Here is a 21630-nt window from a genome sequence, read left to right on the forward strand (position 1 = left end):
GACATGTGACTGTTTACCATTCACATGTTGTTCCTTTGTATACCATGAATGACCTCGTGAGCCCTGTGATTTATCTTGTAGACCCATCTCGAGATTGAAACCCCCCCCGCTTGAGCAAACATGTTTCTGCACATTCATGCTGATTCATCTCTACACCAGTGGTGGAAGAAGTATTCAGATCCTTTGCTTATGTGGAAGTACCCATACCACACACTACAAGTAACACTCCTGCATTGAAAACCTTACTTAAGACAAAGTATGTAAGTGTATGTTGCATTTTACTGCTGCAGATGTTTAAGGTTCTGCTAATTTAAACCACTTCATGTACTGTTAATCTGCAGCAATGCATCACGGTCTATAAGATCATGTAGTGTCGCTGTTGCATATCTTAAAAAGTCAATTTTTCCTGAGCTCAAAGAAACAGAATTTCACTAAGTTGTATGAGAGGATTTGAGTTCATTAACACAAAAAGGTGTATTTGTGAAAGTACACTTCACGAGAAATAAAAAAAATCACATTGTTATCAATTAAACAAGATTCAATCTTCCTCTTTAACAATGCTGCATTTATCAATAAAACAGTTTCCAAGTCCAAGAATACAAGACGACGGAAAACAGTGGAATGCTCCGTTCGGGTTGGAACCGAGTTACTGCCCCAAGCGAAAGAGTTCGAGTATCTCAAGTCTTGTTCAGAAGTGATGGGAAAATGGAGCGTGAGATGAACGGATGGCCGTTGTGGGGAAGAGGGAGCTGAGCCGGAAGGCAGAGCTCTCAGTATCGCTGTTTATCTACGTTCTAACCCCTCACCTATGGTCATGAGCTTTGGGTAGTGACCAAAAGAAACATTGCATTGTTTCCTGCAGAGGGGAGATGTCCCTTGTCCATGCTTTATCAAAGAACACATTCAGTCAGATTCAGTCCTGACAATCGTTTCTATAAACACACAACTCTTATATAAATTAATTAACCTTTTATATCCTTTATGTTTACGAAGGCTCAGAGCAAGAGAACTGCTCGTGTGTTTTATTCATGAGTGTGGGCGTTCCAAGTCAATGAATCTGAACGTTTCCGGCAGAAAAATGAATTAGGTCAGATAAGATTAGCAAACCGGACAACAGTGGGAAGGAGAAAGGCGAGGCAGGAGGAGGGAGAGAAAGTGCATGAGAGTGAACTATAGACTATGAATAAAAGAGGACAGGAGAAGGTTCAGGAAAAGGTTACAGTGAAACCTAAAATAAGAAGTTAACTGTATTTCTTTGATTCAGATCTTAGTTCTGGACTTCATATCAGAAAAATAACTAGCTTTTTATCATCTTCAATCATTTCTCTCTCAGACCAACACTAATGTATGTTTTATTACCTGCAGAATTACTATTGTAATGCTCTGTCACAGTTATTTCAGAATTCAGCTGCACCAAAAAGAGAGCACACATTACACCAGTTTTAAAGTCTCTGCACTGGATATCTGTCTGCTTCATTATAAATTTTAAGATCCTTTTATTCGTTTATAAATCTAATTAATCATCTTTTTTTATTTATCAGCCTATGAATCCTCGTGAATTCGCAGGTCTTCTGCTCGGTCTGTTGTAATGGACGTTGCAAACTAGTCACATTGTCACTTGGTACTGCTACTGAAATTGCACAGTTTTAACATTTGGCCTAGTTACAGTAGGTGCTATTTAACTGATGAATAGTAATTATAAGATTTTAAATAAGATTTTAAATCATTTTGATGTTTGTTGTGTAATAACGTCAGTCTGTTCTTGCACTATGTAACTTTTATGATCTGGATACAATCACCCACGAGAATGTTAGCTCAGTCTGTTAGCCGGCCTACCCAGACTGTGAGTTCAGAGCACCTGGTGAGTGTTAGTGTCCGTACCACAGGCGTTTTTTTGAAGGAGGAGATTTCAGGCCCGGGGCGTGAGGGAACGCTGACGGGGAGCGGAGTCAATGTCGTGCCAGAACCGGAGCCGGGCAGTGTAACTGGGCTCGGCAGCTTCTATGAACATAAGAACAGAGGAAAGAAGACAGAATAGGACGTTAAAAGATGAACCTGAGTGAGAAAATCAAAGTTGTCAACTCGCTTGTTTTCGGTCATAAGTAATGTAATCAGAACAAATACTCAAATACAGCTGTCCATATTTACCACAGTGGGATTACACTGCGCTAAATTCGCAAAAATACCAATTTATACACCATACACATCAAGTAATCTTCAAGCTCATATTCAAGTTATCAAGTTTATTTTATAATATTTGACATGTAAAATGGACAAAGACAGAAGTTATGGGTTAAAGGCCATTAGTTACCATGTGTACTACATTTACGTTGATGATATATACTGTGCTCTGTGGTCTGTGTAGTCTATAGTTTTGTTGTATTAAATTAATAAAATGTTTGTTAGAACAACACATTGTAGGCCTACCTGTGTTTAGAAGTCATATGTATTCGAAAAATTGTGTTGAGCTTACATACAATACAGTCGCTTTAAATGGTTTAAATTAAGGAAGTTAGAGAGAGATGGAAAACACAGGGGGACGGACAGGAAGAAGCCGCAATTATTTATGAAAAGACTTTATTAATAAGAAGTAAATAACTCTAGCAGACGGCCACGTGAGGTCGGTGCAGCTGGGAGTGCACAGCTGGCTGCCGCTTCTTATTCCTGCTGCTGCGTGAATCGGTTGAATTATTAGTGCGAGGCGTCAGGAAACCTGCCACCCTGCTCTCATGGTGTCCTTCTAACCTCTAAAAATAGATCAGACACACACACACACACACACACACACAGAAACACACACACACACACACACACACACACATATACACACACAGAAAGAATAGTCATGGCTGTGTCTCACCGGTCAGGAAATGACCCTGATACATACAGTACACGAGGACGGTGAAATCCAGTGGCAGAAATCAGATGCTACATTTACTTATATAAAGTTGTACTTGAGGATTTGAGTTCAAGAAACACAAAAAGTTTAATTTGTGAAAGAAAAAACACATTGTTATTAATTAAAAAAGATGTAAAACTGCATCATTAACAACGTGTCAGTGCAGCATTTATCAATAAAACAGTTTCTCAGTCCAAGAATATAAGATGAAAACGGAAAGACTCCCTTGTTACTGCCCCAAGCACCAAGGCAGTTCAAGTATCTCAGGGTCTTTGGTGCAGCGTTGGCAGTATTCTGTATGTTGTGGCTACGTCCATCTACATTCCAACCTTCACTTTTACTCATGAGCTTTGGTGAGCGAAAGAATGAGATCGCAGATACAAGCGGCCAGAATGAGCTTCTTTCGCAGGTTGGCCGGGCTCAAGCCTTAGAGATGAGGGTGAGGAGCTCAAACATCTGCTCCTTCACGCTGAAAGGAGTCAGCTGAGGGCGCCTTCATCTGGAGGTGTTCCAAGCAGGAGACCCTGGGGCAGATCCAGAACCCGCTGGAAAGAAAAGAAGAGAGCAATGTGTTATAATTTATGAAGTGAATGCATCATCAATATGCAAATATAGGAATACTGATGTTCCTTAGACAGTTAACACAAAAGGGTTATTATTAGGGCTGTCAAGCTATTTAAAAACAATTTAATTAATTATAGGCTCTGTGATTAATTATTATATTTTTTTTTTCTGTGAAAAGCATCCAAACATATTCAAACATGCTTCAAATCAAACTGAGTTTAGTAGCTGAATAAAAACAATGAGAAATAGACATTTTAAACATGAAAGTGCAAAATGTTTTATATGAAAAAAATAAATAAAATTAAAACAGTTTTCACTGTTCATGTACTTTTTTTCCCAACATCTTATGTGGCATCTTTAATGTTTGAATACATGTGATATGTTTTTGATTTTTTTCACAGAGATGTTCCACGATATAGTTTTACTTTTGGTGGTTTTCATGTCAGTGGATCATGTTTCAACTGGTAATTCTACAGGTAATACATATTATTTATTAGGCACACCAATATACATTTCTACTCATACTACTAAAATCTGGAGAAATTAAGGAGCAGGTCCACCTTTGCTGCAAGGAGCTGTAAAGAGATCGAGGACAAATATGGTGCACAACTACAAGGATAATATTTCCAGATGGGTTGTACTACCTGACCAGGAAACCTCTTTGAGCTCTTCAAGGTAACTTACCTCAGGTTAAAATGGATGGATTAATGGCTAATGACTAGGCTATGAATCACCTACCATGAAATCCATCACAATCACAGGCCCTGTTTCAAATACATTCAAACTGGTAGACAACAAAAAGCAATTGCCCTCTTGGCAAAATGCTTGATCTTACCAAACTGGAAGGTGAGGAGGCCCTCTTGCTTTCCAAGTGATAGGTGGCTAGAGGATTTCCTCCATCCCTCAAGCATGGAAAAACCCACCAACATCCTCAGGGACTTAGACCAAGATACAATGAGCTATTTGTAAAAAGGGCTGACACGTGTTTGTCAAACTATTAGTCAGAACAAGATAACAGAAGTAACACAATAAAAATGGTGAAATATTAATCGATTCGCTCTTTGAGCCTTGAGATATCATGAACAAGGACATACAGTATATCGTTGTTAGGAACCACAACAAATCTCACAGCAATCAACATAAGTGGGAAATATTTTAGATTAGACAGAATATCAACTGTGTTGGCTTCATCGGTTCATAGATGAGAAACTGGAGGTTCTTCCTATGGGAGACAGTCTCAGACCTTTACATGCTTCTTTGCCTTTCCTCTTCTAATTGCAGCACCCTGATCCAACTGTGTATAGCATATGATATTTGGGAATTATCTGAACGGGAAAGTTTGTGACTCCTCACAGCAAAATGCTTGATCTTGGTGAACAGGAAGGTGATGAGGTCCTCTTGCTTTCCAAGGGATAGGTGGCTGGAGGACTTCGGAGCATGGAAAATGCCACCAACACCCTCAGAGACTTAGACCAATATACAAGCGAGCTATGGGATACCATAAGATCTTTTCCTAAACTCACAAGAACGCATGTTTTAAGAAGTGATTTAACACATACTTCCCTTTATAATAAGCTCTCACAGCACGCTTGCCAGCATCAGATCTGCAAAGTCTTCTATCTACATGAATTCATCTATTTAGTATCACCTGCATGTGAGCTGACAATTCATGCACACCTCAATCAAAGACTGTTATTTACAGACTCAACAATTCCAATCTGAGAAAGCACTTGGACACAGTGGCAAAGAAAAACGTCCTTTAGGAGATAATAGAAGACCTTTGGATTATTATTATGGCTACATTATGACTATTTGTTCAGTCTTTTTCCAGTAAATGATACAACAAGATGTTGAAATATCTATTAATTGAACTTTGAGCCTCAAGATAAGGCATATATATTTATATATATATATAGCTGTGAAGATGAAGAACCACAACAAATCAACACAGCGATCAGCACAGGTAGGAAAAACTTGCTGTTAAATCTCAGTGTTGCACTTATGATGAATGTTACTTACTGGATTATTAAAAAATGATGCTGATGCTGTCAGAAAGTCTTTAATCTTTGTTTAATGTTTAAATCTGTTTAATATGATTCCTTTCACAGACATGTTAGACTACACACTGTTTTTGTCTTTGGTGGTTTTGGTGTCGGTGGAACATGCTTCTATGGCATCTGCTCCTCTACAAATAGGTAAACTACAACACAAACATACAAGACATTTCCTACATGTGCTCATTCACTGTGCAGCATTTTATTCATTTATTTTCTTTATTTTCAGTAAATGAAGAGCTCACCCACACAGAAGCCATCAGGGATGTTGAGACACCTCTGAACCTCACCAGGACAAACTTTGAACGTTTGGACCACCTGAGCAACAGATCCAGATATGTTGCAAGGAGCTGTAAAGAGATCATGGACAGATATGGTGAACGAGAAGGTAAGAAGGCTGGAGGTGTTGTATGGGGTGCCGTTTGTAAAGCGTCTCGCTCTGAAAATAACAGCAACATTTTGTCACATTTAGCTAAAAACAATGTTTAAAAAACTGGTTTGAATTTTTGCACATTTAGAACAATATTTGTGAACTTAGAGATATTTTAAATATTTAAATCCAAATGTTAAATGTAAAATCTAAATGCTAAATCTAAATCTAAATGCCAAATCTAAATCTAAATGCTAAATCTAAATCTAAATGTTAAATCTAAATGTAAAATCTAAATCTAAATGTTAAATCTAAATCTAAATGTTAAATCTAAATGTTAAATATACATCTAAATGTTAAATCTAAATGTTAAATATAAATCTAAATGTTAAATATACATCTAAATGTTAAATCTAAATGTTAAATATAAATCTAAATCTAAATGTTAAATCTAAATGTTAAATATACATCTAAATGTTAAATCTAAATGTTGAAGATATGTTTTTGGGTGAACCTAAATATTTGAGATAAAAAAGGCAAATTCAATGCTTGTAACAACAGGAAGTGCAAATAAAAGCTCGAGGGGTCAGAGCGTGTTTTTATATAATAAAACTTTCTCTTAAAAAAAAACCTAAACTCTCCAACTAATATCTTAATCCGGGAAAGGGAACTTCCTCTTTTTTATCTTGGACAAATGGATTTATATCGCGTGATAAGAAAGGGGTTTTTAAATGTTTTTTAAAAACTTTATAAAAAAAACTTGTTTTGTTTTTAGCTAAATGTGACAAAAAGGGTGCGTGTTATTTTTCAGAGCGAGACGCTTTTATTAAATAAACCATTAACAAACGGCAAAAACAAAAAAACCAAAAAATTAACAAACGGCAAAAAACCACCAGCAAAAAACAAAACCACATAAACAATGTAATTCTTGGTGCAATGGAAAATTCAGTCTAATTAATTCAATGTCGCAATGCAAGCTCGAGCACAGAAGAAATATTTGGCATAAAACTCAACCTCAACGGTAGTGTTTCACTCAGTAAAACACCAGTTAATATTTCCAGATGGGTGTGTACTTCCTCCCTTTCCCTGGGACCAACGCTGCTAATGGCTGGTCGATCAGACTTTCTTCTTGTACAATGACCAACAGATGGAGGCGGCTGGACGCGGGTGGCGAGCGTTCCAACGAGAACAGCATTTAGTGGAGGGTTGCCAGTGGGTGATTGATCGCTGTCGAGAGCCAAGCAGGAGGCAGGGCAAAAAAAAAAAAAAGAAAAAAATGCTGACCCTGCCAGATGGAGACGGGAACTCTGTCCAACAAGAAACATCAATTTTTTGGAACTTGCACCAGAAAGGAAAGCCACCGCGGATGATTTTAAGGTGCACACAGAAGTATTGCCTCTTGTAGGCAACTGACACACATTGCTGAATTGGGTATCCTATCAAGAATTTTACAGACGAAACTTTTATTTATTTATTATTATTACTATTTCCTAAAGATTTTGTACCTTTTTATTCGAAAACCAACGATTAGATCATGACAATAGTGTAGTGCAAACTTCACAGACTCCATTTACTAGCTATAGTAGCAGAAACATTCTGTGTGGCACTGTCCCAACAACTTCCATTGGAGCACGGGAACCTGGCAGCCATCGTCCCGCTACCACACTACAACAACTCGTGCGCAACAGAGGCCCAGCTGTTCCCCATTGTTATACCATGGATACAAAGAGTCCCACCAAGATGTGTTAAAATTGAAATATGATATGGACCCAAATCAAGAAGAGAGCTTCATGTAACAAGAGTTGAATGGATCCATACAGGTCTTTTCACTGTCATCGATGGAAGTGGATATCATTCTGATTATGGTCCATTCAACAAATTAGTCACGTGCCATCCACACGTTAAAGATATTTTCCCCATTGGCTTCTGAGTTCTGTTACTATCTGTTGTGGGTCCGCTGGCGTCGCCCCACGCCCCATCCTCGGACCTTTGTTCCTGTTTCCCCTCGTGTTACCCGCTACCACCCGTGCCTGCTTATCCCGGTCGCAGGTAGTCTTTGGACAACTCTCCCTGTTTTTTTTCTCTCTATTTGAAAGCGGGGAGTTTGAACCAGGTTTCAAAATCACATTCAGAGCAATAAACTTACAACTGCCCTCCTGGCTATCTGCGCCGGGTCAAACACCCGACCACTGGATGCAACACACTGAAACCGTGAGTTTACTCCTCCATCATCCCACTTCTGTCTTCTTCTTCTTCTTCTTGTGTTCCGTTCAGACAAAGAGCAATACTACTTACAAATACACTAACATATATTATTACGGTCATTATTACTACCAAGATATCTATACTGTAATCCATTTTTACGCAATCATTCAGTAATTGCATTGTCCATATTTATCAGTCATTGTACATATGTTTTGTGTTAATTTGTCCTGTCCGGACAGCCCAGTCACGTCTGTCCGTCCTGGGAGAAAGGGATCCCCCTCTGTGGCTCTTCCTGAGGTTTCTTCGTTCCACTCCAACATCCACCCACCACAACCAAAACCAACACCTTTTTCCCTGTTAAGGTTTTTGTGGGCACGGTTTTCCTCACAAACACTTCAATCGAACCGAGGGGCTAAGGACAGAGTGTGTCAACTCTACTTTATAGCTAGTCTCTCTGACGCTCCTAATTCCCGGTACAACTTCGCTGCTGCTCCGTTACTCCCTGTACAGATTGTAAGAGAAGAAAAGCCACTGAAGGAAATGGACTTACTTTGTGACGTTTGGGCTTATACAAATAAATTGATTTATTTGGAGTTTGATAATACAACGTTTAATAAACTCTCCTTTTTTATGTGTGTTCCTACAGGAACTGTTAGGAGGGTGGGATATTTCCCTCAACACCATGAACAGTGTGGGACTTTCACGTTCACGGCATTTGTGACTACATGGGAAAAAAAACCACTGGTGGGTGTCAAAAATACGCAGGGCTGGAGCTCTTCCATCCAAAGAGATAACTGAGGAACTGAGCTGCGGTGTTAACTGTTCCTAAATTCTACGTTCTAAAAAAACCGCTGAGAGGATTAGTTTTCACGATTCACATGTACAAAACCATTGTAAGCAGGGAACACATACAATAAAATACATTTTAAAAAACAAATTCCCATACAGCATAACCAACAAAAACAAACCATCATACAAGCGAAAACAATCCCATACAATACAAGAATACAAGCGACGAGGCCCGCTCCCCTGCCTCTCCCTCGCTCACCGCCTACTCATCCTCTCCTCATTCCCCCCGCTCCCACCCCCCTCCTACCCTCCCGCCCTCCTTGCTTTCCCACAGGAACGGAGGGGGCTGGAGATTTCCTTTTCTCTGAAAACATGAAAGTCCACCATGGAAAACCACCAACACTCAATCTTCAGGGACTTAGGACCAAGGTAACACAGCGAACTGGGGAGTAAACCATGAGTATCTTTCCTGAACTCACAAGAAGCAATTGTATGAGTCAGTTCTCCACGTGCTTGCTTGCGCCAATCCCACATAAGATCTCCATTAACACAAACCCTCTGCGTATATAAATTCAGCAAACGTTGCTGTTTATAAATCACCTGCATGGTGAGCTGACGAGTTCCCGTGCCTCTTTTTAAATCAGTATGATCTTTGTATGGATGTGGACCTGTAATAAAAGAGAAGTAAAAATGCAGGACAGGGGCCGACAATTGTTTGTCAATACTTATTTATAGAACAAAGATAATCCCAATGCAGTTCAGTTGTCTTTAAGTATTAGCAAAATATAACCGAAGTTATCTCAAGGTGACTAGTTTCTTCATAGAGCAGGTCTAGTCTGGGGCTATTAATTTATTTACAATTCACATCAAAAATTCTCACCACGCAGGAAGCAACTTGGTGACATGTGGGCAAACGAAACTTCCCTTTAAAGAAGATAACAAAGACCTTTGGATTATTAGGGCTTTTGGTTCAGTTGGTTCCATACTTAGTGATACTATTAAACATACATAAACATGTGGATGGAAACATGAACTAACTTGCACTTTGAGCCTTTAAAAAAGACATTATTGTGTGACAAATCTCACGAGAAACCACAGTAGAAAATTTTGCACAAAAATAGTGACAGCGGTGAGGAATGACAAATGTGTTATCTAGGTCTGTTATGAATTTGAGTTTCCTGTGTCACACTGGTAATCATACTCATTTTAAGAGTGTCATATGATTTTAATTCTTAATTTTTGTTTAATTTTACTGTTAAATAGGATTCCTTATTTCAGGACATTTATGACTACACATGGTTTGTTGTTCTTTGGTGTTTGGTGTCGGTGGAACATGCTTCTTTGGACTGCTCCTCTACAATAGCGGTCAAACACAAACAACAATACATACAAGACATTTCCTACATGTGCTCATTCACTGTCAGTCATTTTAATTCATTTATTTTCTTTAATTTTTTCAGTAAAGAAAGCTCACCCACGCAGAAGCCATCAGGGATTGGTGTAGTTCTACTACATTCTGAACCTCACCAGGTACAAACTTTGACAGTTTGGAACAACCTAGCAACAGATATCCAGATATGTTGCACATGAGCTGTAAGAGATCATGGGACAGTATGAGATGAACGAGAAGGTAAGAAGACATAAACAAGTGCACTAGTCTGGTAAATCAAAACAAAGCCGTGTTTTTTAACCTCATTAACACTAAGTAATAAATAGGTCCAGATGGGTTGTACTTCCTGATGAACCCACTCACTGCCTAATGGCATGGTCGATCAACTTCTTGGACATGACCCCACCACACCAAAACACGCCCCAGAACCAATACCGACCCAAACACACCGTGGAGGCGGCTGGGACGCTGGTGGCCGAGCGTCCACCACGATAACACACCAACAAAAAAGCCATTATGGAGGGTGACAACGTGGGTGATGCTGTCTGGTCGAGCCAGCAGGCAACAATGCTAACCGCCAGATGGAGGACGGAACTGGTCCAACAGAAACACACATTTGGAACTCTGGAACTGCAGAGGGCGCAACCGTGGATGTTTTAAGGTGCACACAAAGTATTGCCTGTTGTAAGCCACTGACACACATTTGCTGATTGGGTATTATATAGATTTTAAAGAGAACTTTTATTTTATTTCCAACTATTAATATATTATTACTATTTCTAAGAATTGTACGTTTTAAACATTACAACAACAAAGGTGACTTGAAAATAAAGAATGTAATATAGCACAGGGGATAACTCCTTCACTGTGGAGAGTAATAATTGTCTTCACATCATTGTATTAGTCATTGTGTAGTTAGTCGAATGGGATCTAACCAGGATTAGAGTCATGACAATACTGTGTCACCGTCACAGACGCCAGGTTACTATGATATAGTAGGCAGAAAAGACATGTACTGGTGTGGCACGTGATCCCAACAACGTCCCAGTGGAGCACTGGAACCTGGCAGCCATCCTCCGCTACCACACTAGCAACCGCTTCCTCCGCCTGTATGGAGGAAACCTCTTTGAGCTCTTCAAGGTAACTTTGTATTTTTTTGTGTGTTCAGTGCAAACAAACCTGCATGTCTGTGCTCTCATGATGATATTTTATAATTCTTCCAGCGATATCCAGTGAGATACAATGTTGGCTCATGCAGCGACAGAGGCCCAGCTGTTCCCATTGTGTATGACCATGGAGACAGAGAGTCCACCAAGATGTTATATGGACCCAATTCAAGAGGTAAGAGCTAGGGAGTTAGGGAGTGAGACAGCCACGTCCTTTGACCTTGGTTACTATAGTAATGATAACAGTGGTGCCTGATTTTCAAGGTATTACCAAGGCAGTCTTTGAAAAACTCATCATCTTGTTTCTGTTCATCTGAAAGCGGAGTTTGAACCAGGTTTCATCACATTCAGACCAATAAACTATGAACGTGCAGCCATGGCTATCTGCTCCGGGGTCAAACCGACTGGATGCCAGTCTGATGCCGTGAGTTTGAATCCATCATCACACTTCTGCTTTTAGTTAGAGATGGGAAATTATACACAGTGCAATTTTATGTGTGTCTATTATGTGTGTCTACAGTACTGTATAGGAGGAGGTGGATATTTCCCTCAACACCGTGAACAGTGTGGGGACTTCACATCATTTGACTGGGACAGACTGGGAATGGATAAAGGCTGGAGCGCTTCCAAAGAGATGAGAGAGGCTGCTGCGTTACTGTTCTACCGCTGAGAGTATTATTTTTCATGTACATTGTAAAGTCAGTGAATCACACATGAAATACATTTTAAACAAATTCAAATGATTGTAAACTTAAAGTAAAATATAATAGAATTAGTTAGGTCAGTGAATGAATGCAGCATATGAATGAGGTTCGAGTTTTGTCATAAAGAATTAATATTACATTAAACAGTGATTTGTAATTTAGCTGCACTCCAGAAGATGAACTGTATATTCAAATAAAACATCAAGTCTGTGTGTGCTGGGTTGTTTTGTGTCTCCTGTGTTGGAACCTTGTAGTAATGATGCATGCACACTTCTGGTTAACGGACCACACATTTAAATAAAACTTTTTGCATTATAAAAGTTTTTTAAAACTTGAAGGTGACGAGGCCCTCTTGCTTTCCAAGTGATAGGAGGCTGGAGAATTTCCTCCACCTAAAGCATGGAAAAGTCCACCAACATCCTCAGGGACTTAGACCAAGGTACAAGCGAACTATGGGATACCATGAGATCTTTCCTGAACTCACAAGAACACATTGTATGATCAGTTCTCCCAGTGTGCTTGCCAATTCCACATAAGATCTCCACTGAACCTGAAAAGCCCTCTGCGTATATAAATTCATCAAACTATCTGTTTATAATCACCTGCATGTGAGCCGATGAGTTCCCGCTCCTCTTTGTTATCGTTATTATCTTGTTATGGTTGTGGATCCTGTAATAAAAGAAGACAGTAAAAATGCAGACAGGGCCGACAATTGTTTGTCAAACTATTAGTTAGAACAAGATAATCCAATTTCAGTTCAGTTTTATTAATATAGCACAAAATCATAACAGAGGTTATCTCATGATAGTTTCCATATAGAGCAGGTCTAGTCTGTGGGCTTTATAATTTTATTTACAGATTCAACAATTCTCACCACGAGGAAGCACTTGGTGACAGTGGCAAAGAAAAACTTCCTTTAAGAGATAACACAAGACCTTTGGATCATCATGGCTATTTTTCAGTGCTGTTCCAGTAAGTTATACTATAAAAATAATAAAAATGTGGATGAAATATTGACCAACTTGCACTTTGAGCCTTAAAAAAGACATATATTGTTGTGAACCACAAGAAATCTCACAGCGATCAACACAGGTAGGAAAGAGATTTTATGCTACAAAAATAGGTGCCATGGGTTTGGGGAAATGACAAGTGCTGTTTAATCATAGTGTTACTGTTATGATGAATGTTTCTGTCTCCACACCTCTGGGATAATATACTCTGTACTAAGAGGTGCATATGTTTCTTTAATGTTTAAATCTGTTTAATATGATTCCTTTCACAGACATGTTAGACCACACACTGTTTTTGTCTTTGGTGGTTTTGGTGTCGGTGGAACATGCTTCTTTGGCACCTGCTCCTCTACAAATAGGTAAACTACAACACAGCCATTCAAGACATTTCCTACATGTGCTCATTCACTGTGCGTCATTTTATTCATTTATTTTCTTTATTTTCAGTAAATGAAGAGCTCACCCACGCAGAAGCCATCAGGGATGTTGAGACACCTCTGAACCTCACCAGGACAAACTTTGAACGTTTGGAGAACCTGAGCAACAGATCCAGATATGTTGCAAGGAGCTGTAAAGAGATCATGGACAGATATGATGAACGAGAAGGTAAGAAGGCTGGAGGTGTTGCTCTATGCATTACTCTGACATTAAACAATGTATTTCTTGTGCAATGGAAAATTCAGTCTAATTAATTAAATGTGCTGCATTCAGCTCGAGCACTGAAGAAATAATTTGGCATAAAACTCAACACTCAACTGTATTTTCACTCTTTCACACCAAGTATAATATTTCCAGATGGGTTGTACTTCCTGACCACTGCTAATGGCATGGTCTATCAGACTTTCTGTGACATGACCACCGCTGGAGGCGGCTGGACGCTGGTGGCGAGCGTCCACGAGAACAACCCTTCTGGAAGGTGCACAGTGGGTGATCGCTGGTCGAGCCAGCAGGGCAACAATGCTGACCTGCCAGATGGAGATGGGAACTGGTCCAACAGAAACATGTTTGGAACTGCAGAGGGTGCCACCTCGGATGATTTTAAGGTGCACACAGAAGTATTGCCTATTTGTTTTTTTCCATATAGCACATGTGGATTTGTCTCTATTGGAACTTTGACTCAATGGTGGTACAACAGGAAACAGAAGTGGATCATTTAGTAACTTTATGGCCTCATTATCTTGGAATCTTGTGAACCAAATTGCCATCTATCCAATAGTTTTCATCAAAATCAGTGAAATAGTTGTTGTCGTTGGTTGTTGGTGTTGCCTTAGCGCCACAGAGTGTTACGTTCTTTTGGTGATCGTACCCGGAGCACAAAGTTACATAGTACAAGAACAGACCTACAAATGACAGAGACACCATTTCAGATTTGAAATCTATGATGACCATACTGTGTGCACCTTCACAGACTCCAGGTTACTATGATATAGTAGCAGAAGACATGTCTGTGTGGCACGTTCCCAACAACTTCCCAGTGGAGCACTGGAACCTGGCAGCCATCCTCCGCTACCACACTAGCAACCGCTTCCTCCGCCTGTATGGAGGAAACCTCTTTGAGCTCTTCAAGGTAACTTTGTATTTCATGTGTGTTCAGTGCAAATAAATAGTAAAAAGTATTCACAAGTGAACCTGCATGTCCGTGCTCTCGCGAAGATATTGTGTCATTCTTCCAGCGATATCCAGTGAGATACAACGTTGGCTCGTGCAGCAACCGAGGCCCAGCTGTTCCCATTGTGTATGACCATGGAGACAGAGAGTCCACCAAGATGTTTTATGGACCCAAATCAAGAGGTAAGAGATAGCGAGTTAGGGAGTGAGACAGCCTCGTCCTTTGACCTTGGTTACTATAGTAATGATAACAATGGTGCCTGATTTTCAAGGTATTACCAAGTCAGTCTTTGAAAAACTCATCATCTTGTTTCTGTTCTTCTGATAGCGGAGTCTGAGCCAGGTTTCATCACATTCAGACCAATAAACAACGAACGTGCAGCCATGGCTATCTGCTCCGGGGTCAAACCGACCACTGGATGCAACACTGAACACGTGAGTCTGAATCCACATCACACTTCTGCTTTTAGTTAGAGATGGGAAATAATTTAAATGTGCAATTTTATGTGTGTCTACAGTACTGTATAGGAGGAGGTGGATATTTCCACCCTGTCCAGTGTGGAGACTTCCCGTCATTTGAATATGACTCTCTGGGAGAAACGCAAGGCTGGAGTGCTTCCAAAGAGATGATTGAGGCTGCTGTGTTACTGTTCTACCGCTGAGAGGATTATTTTTCATGTACATTGTAAAGTCAGTAAATCACACATGAAATACATTTTAAACAAATTCAAATGATTGTAAACTTAAAGTAAAATATCACATTAGTTATGAATGAGAATGAGTTTGTCATAAATAATTAATATTACATTAAACAGTGATTTGTAATCAAGCTGCACTCCAGAAGATGAACTGTATATTCAAATAAAACATCAAGTCTGTGTGTGCTGGGTTATTTTGTGTCTCCTGTGTTGGAACCTTGTAATAATGATGCATGTACACTTTTGGTTAACAGACCACATATTTAAATAAAACGTTTTGCATTATGAAAGTTTTTTTAAACTGGAAAATGCCACCAACATCCTCAGAGACTTAGACCAAGATACAAGCGAGCTATGGGAGACCATAAGATCCTAAGCTCTCACAGCACGCTTGCTAGTTCTGCATGTTTCTACCAAGCTGTATTCTCCCTGCCTACAGCATCAGATCTGCAAAGTCTTCTGTCTACATGAATTCATCTGTTTAGAATCACCTGCATGTGAGCTGACAAGTCATGCACACCTCAATCAAAGACTGTTATTTACAGACTCAACAATTCCAATCTGAGAAAGCACTTGGGCACAGTGGCAATGAAAAACGTCCTTTAAGAGATAATAGAAGACCTTTGGATTATTATATCTGCACTAGCCAACCATTGTACTCTCATGGATTATCGCTTGGAACCAGACCAAATTCATACACCTGAATGTTTGCTCGATATCCCTCCTTAACCTTTTTTTTGTTGTTTGTTTTGCATCAAACACTGAGAATACAAAGTTACCTTGACGCGCTCAAAGAGGTTTCCTCCCTACAGGCGGAGGAAAGGAAAGGGGAGGAAAGCGGTGGTTGCTGGTTCTAGGTGGTAGCGGAGGGATGGCTCAGGTTCCCGTGCTCCAGTGGGAAGTTGTTGGGAACGGCCACACAGGACATGCTCTGCTACTATATCATCGTAACCTGGAGTTGTGAAGTGCACCAGTATTGTCAGACTCTAATCGTGGTTTAGATCACATTTCGACTACCTAACCAATGACTATACAATATGAGACAATGTAATCTCCACAGTCAGCCAAGGCGTTATCCCCCATTGTGTTAAAAAAACCTGTTGAAAAAAGTACAATTCTTAGAAATAGTGCATAATATTAATAGTTTCTACAATAAATAAAAGTTTTCTTTAAAATTCTTGATATGATACCCAATTTCAGCAATGTGTGTCAGTGGCCTTACAAGAGGCAAATACTTCGTGTGCACCTTAAAATCATTCCGAGGGTGGCGCCCTCCCTCTGCAGTAGTTCCCAATCGTGTTTCTGTTGGACCAGTTCCCGTTTCTCCAATTCTGGCGGTTAGCATTGTTTGCCCTGCTGGCTCGACACCAGCGATCTTTCCCCCACTGTGCACCCTCCACATGGCTATTTCTGGACGCTCCCCCACCAGCGTTTCCAGCCGCTCCAGCGGTGGTCATGGTCAGATACTTGATAGGGCCCATGCCATTAGCCTTGGGGTCAGAAGTACAACCCATTCTTTTTTGAACTTATACTTGGTGTGAAAGAGTGAAAATACCGTTGCTGTGGTTTTATGCCAACGAGGATTTTTCTGTGCGCCGAGCTGAATGCAGCACATGAAGTTAAATAGACTGAATTTCCATGCACAAGAAATACATGTTTAATGTCAGGGTAATGCATAGAGCAACACCTCCAGCATCCTACTTCTCGTTCATCCCATATCGTCATGATCTCTTAAGCTCCTTGGCAACATATCTGTGACTGTTGTCAGGTTCTTCCCAATGTTTCAAAGTTTGTCCTGTGTGAGGTTCAGAGGTGTCCCTCAACATCCCTGATGGCTTCTGGTGTGTTGAGCTCCTCATTTACTGAAAAATAAGAAAATAAATGAATAAATGCTGCACCGTGAATGAGCAATATGTAGGAATGGAAATGTCTTGATATAGTATCCTAGTTAGTGACCTATTGTAGAGGCGCAGGTGCCAATAAGAAGCAGGTTTTCCACCGACACCAAAACCACCAAAGACAAAACAGTGGTGTAGTCTAACAATGTCTGTAAAAGGAATCATATAAACAGATTTAAACATTAAAGAAAACATAGTGCACCTCCTTAGTACAAGAGTAATTATCCCAAGGTTTGGAGAACAAGAAACATTCATATAACCAGTAAACACTAGATTATGTGAAACAGCACTTGTCATTTCCCCAAAACCCATGGCACCTATGTTTGTAGCATAAAAAATCTCTTTCCTTCCTACCTGTGTTGAATCGCTGTGAGATTTCTTGTGGTTCACAACCTATAGATATGTCTTTTTTAAGGCTCAAAGTGCCAAAGTGTGTCATTATTTCATCCACATTTTATTAATTTTTTTTAATAGTATAACTTACTGGAAAGCATGAATCGGAAAAATAGCACTAATAATCAAAGGTCTTGCTGTTTCTTAAAGGAAGTTTTTTTTCTTTGGGCACTGTACCAAGTGCTTCCTCGCTGTGTGAAATTGTTGAATCTGGTAAATGTAATAAATTATAAAGCCCACAGACTAGACCTTGTCTATATGGAAACTAGCATGAGATCACCTCTGTTATACTTTGCTGCATATTAATAAAACTGAACTGAAATTGATTATTTGTCTGTATGATGCAAACAATTGGTCGGCCCTGCGATTTTTACTGTCTTCTTTTATTACAGATCCAACACCATAACAAGATACAAAGATAACAAGAGGGAGCGGGAACTTCGTCAGCTCACAGAGCTGTGATTATAACGATCGTTTGATGAAATTTATATACCAGAGGGGTCTTCAGGTTTTCAATGGAGATCTTATGTGGACACTGGCAAGCACACTGGAGACCCTGATCAACACTGTGTTCTGTGAGTTCAGGACGTCCTCATTGTTATCCCCAGTTCGCTTGTACCTTGGTCCAAGTCCCTGAAGATGTTGGTGACTTTTCCATGCTTAGATGAGGAAATCTCCCGCAACTATAAACTTGAAAGCAAGAGGGCCTCCATCAACCTTCACGTTAAAAAAAAAAACTTTCATTAATGCAAAAAGTTTTTTTAAAAATGTGTGGTCGTTTTTAACCAGAAGTGTGCATGCAATCATACTACAAAGGTTCCAAACAGGAGACAAACACAACCCAGCACACATAGACTTGAGTTTTATTTGATATACAGTTCATTTCTTCTGGAGTGCAGCTTAATGACAAATCATGTTTAATGTAATATACTTTCTTTATGACAAACTTGAACCTCATTCATACGCTGCATTCATGCCCTGGACCTAACTAATTCTTATGATATTTTACTTCAAGTTTACCAATCATTTGAATTGTTTAAAATGTTTTCATGTGATTCAGTGACTTTACACTGTAATTTGAAAATTCACCTCCAGGGTTAGAACAAGTATATTGAATTAGATCGAGTCGAATAGAACAGTACAAGCAGCCTCTCTCATCCTCTTTTTGGGAAGCGCTCCCAGCCTTGACTCAACCCAGTCTGTCCCAGTCAAAATGACGGAACCCCCCCACACTGTTCAGGGTTCAGCAAAATATCCACCTCCTCCTATACCGTACGTAGACACACAAAAAATTGCATGTTTGTGATCATTTTTTTTCCCCTTTCTCTATAAAGCAGATAGCAGAGGACGTGTGATGTGATTCAAACTCCACGGCAATCAGACTGGCCTCCAGTCGGTTTTGACGCCGGAAGCAGATTCGCCCTGGCTTGCCCGTTCATGGGTTTATTATTGGTCTGATGTGCTGACACCTGGTTCAAACTCCGCTTTCAGATGAACAGAACACAAGATTGATGAGTTTCAAGAGACTGCCTGGTAATACCTTGAAATCAGGCAACACCTTGGTTATCCTTCTATAGTACAGGGTCAAAGGAACGGGGGCTGTCTCACCCATCCCTCGCTTAGCCTTACCTCTTGGTTTGGGTCCATATTAACATCTTGGTGACTCTCTGCTCCATGGTCATACACAATGGGAACAGCTGGGGCCTCTGTCGCTGCCTGAGCCAATATTGTATTCACGGGATATCGCTGGAAGTAAAGGAATTCTTAAAACTATCATATGAGGCACAGACATGCAGGTTTGTTTGCATGAACACACAAAACATACAAAGTTACCTGAAGAGCTCAAAGAGGTTTCCTCATACAGGCTGAGGAATAGCGGGGTGCTAGTGTGGTTGCGGAGGATGGCTGCCAGGTTCCAGTGCTCCAGTGGGACGTGTTGGGAACGTGCCACACAGACATGTCTTGCTATATATCATAGTTACCCTTGCGTCTGTGAAGGTGCACCACACTTTGTCATGCCTCTAATCGTGGTTTTAAATCACATTTCGACTAACTAACAATGACTAAACAATGATGAAGCGACATGATAATCTCCCCAGTCAAGAGTACCCCTGTGCTATATTACAATTCTTTAAGGCAAAACCTTGTGATGTAAAAAGAACAATCTTAGAAAAAAGTAATAATAAAAAACATAAATTCTTTAAAATTTTCTTTATATAAAAAATACCCAATTCAGCATGTGCTGTCAGTGGCCTACAAGAGGCAATATTCTTGTGCACCTTAACATTATCCGAGGTGGGCCCTCTGCAGTTCCAAACGTGTTTCTGTTGGACCAGTTCCCTGTCTTCCATCTGGCCGGTAGCCTTTTTGCCCTGCTGGCTCGACCCGTCGATCCCCCCACTGCACCCTCCTAATGGGGTTCTCGGGACGCTCGCCACCAGCGTCCAAGCCGCCCCAGCGGTTGGTCATGTCACAGTGAAAGTCGATTGATTAGCCCATGCCATTTAGCCGTGGTCAGGGAATAACCAACCCATCTGGGAATATTATATGCGTTTAATGAATGAAAATAAATACGTTGAGTGTTGAGTTTTAGCCAAATTTTTCTTCCGGACTCGACGAATGCCGACTTTGAATTAATTTGACTGAATTTTCCATTGCACAAGAATACTTGTATTTAATTGGTGCCGGTGTAAAGCGTCGCTCTGAAAAACGCAACATTTTCTTCACATTTCGCTTAAAACAATGTTTAAACAACACATTAAAAACCCTCTTATCACGATCTCATGTCCAAGAGTCATTTGATATATTTAACATTTAGATTTATATTAACATTTAGATTTAACATTTAAATTTAGATTTAACATTAGCTTTAAACATTAGATTATATTTATATTAACATTTATATTTCCCATTAATTTATTTAGATTTAACCATTTAGATTATAATTTTAATTTAGATTTTAAACATTTTGATTTAGATTTAGATTTTACATTTAAAACATTTGGCTTAATAATTAAAAATATCTCTAATTCACAATTTAATGTTCTAAATGTGCAAAACAAAGTGACTCTCAAAGATTTAATAAATAATTAAACAGCTTTTTTAAAACATTGTTTTTAGCTAAAATGTGACCAAAATGTGCTGTTATTTTCAGAGCGATACGCTTTTACAAACGCATTCCCATACAAAACACCTCCGCCTTCTTACTCTCGTTAATATCTTTCCATGATTCTTTACAGCTCCTTGCAAACATATCTGGATTTCTGTTGCTCAGGTTTCCCAAACGTTCAAAGTTTGTTCCTGGTGAGGTTCCGAGGTGTCTCACATCTGATGGCTTTCTAAATGGGTGAGTGAGTTCTCATTTACTGAAAAATAAATGAAATTAAAATGCTGGCACAGTGAATGAAGACATGTAGGAAATGTCTTGAATGTTTTGTTTGTAGTTTAACTATTGTAGAGGAGGCAGATGCCAAAAGAAAACATGTTCCCACCGACACTCAAAACCCCAAAGACAAACAACCGTGTGTAGTCTAAATTGTTGTGAAAGGAATATCTGTTATTAACAGCAATTTAAACTTTCAACAAAGATTTAAAAACATTCTGACGGGCATCAGCATTTATTTTTTAATAATCGAGACAATCTTAAGTGTTACAAGTAAAAAACATCAAGTGTAACCACTAGATTTTAAACAGCACAAAAAAGTTTCCTACCTGTGCTGATCGCTGGTTGATTTGTTGTGTTCTTCTTCTATCTTCACAGCTATATATTATATAAAATAATATATACATATCTTGATTGCTTCAAAGTTCAACTTATAGAATATTTCAACATTCTTATGTATAACTTACTGGAAAAAAGACTGACACACATAGCCATAAATC

The 21630-nt window shown here is 39.5% G+C and overlaps 2 protein-coding genes and 1 pseudogene across 3 annotated transcripts in view; all 3 read left to right on the top strand.

Annotated features, from left to right (window-relative positions):
• Nucleotides 1-5520: 5520 nt before the first annotated feature.
• On the top strand, nt 5521-15568 carry LOC104923171 (intelectin). 2 transcript variants are annotated; one of them, XM_019276335.2, is made up of 8 exons: nt 13224-13233; nt 13424-13510; nt 13599-13757; nt 13947-14194; nt 14560-14718; nt 14825-14942; nt 15088-15194; nt 15278-15564. In XM_019276335.2, the coding sequence occupies exons 2-8, from the start codon at nt 13426-13428 to the stop codon at nt 15419-15421; spliced, it is 1020 nt and encodes a 339-aa protein (XP_019131880.2). In that variant the 5' UTR covers nt 13224-13233; nt 13424-13425; the 3' UTR covers nt 15422-15564. The 2 variants fall into 2 exon arrangements, with proteins under 2 accessions (XP_027132542.1, XP_019131880.2); XM_027276741.1 differs by lacking the exons at nt 13224-13233; nt 13424-13510; nt 13599-13757 and adding exons at nt 5521-5658; nt 5747-5905 and having other exon boundaries at nt 15278-15568.
• On the top strand, nt 9267-12402 carry LOC109142475 (intelectin-like; annotated as a pseudogene).
• Nucleotides 15569-16857: 1289 nt separating the features above from the next.
• The window catches only part of LOC113745231 (intelectin-like), a 7004-nt gene continuing 2231 nt past the window's right edge, over nt 16858-21630 (top strand). Inside the window, exons 1-2 of the mRNA XM_027276749.1 lie at nt 16858-16915; nt 20111-20208. Of these exons, the coding sequence (XP_027132550.1) occupies nt 16858-16915; nt 20111-20208 (156 nt within the window). The remainder of the gene's footprint in view (nt 16916-20110; nt 20209-21630) is intronic.

The sequence above is a fragment of the Larimichthys crocea genome, unplaced genomic scaffold (genome assembly GCF_000972845.2).
Source record: "Larimichthys crocea isolate SSNF unplaced genomic scaffold, L_crocea_2.0 scaffold539, whole genome shotgun sequence".
NCBI classification, from domain to species: domain Eukaryota; kingdom Metazoa; phylum Chordata; class Actinopteri; family Sciaenidae; genus Larimichthys; species Larimichthys crocea.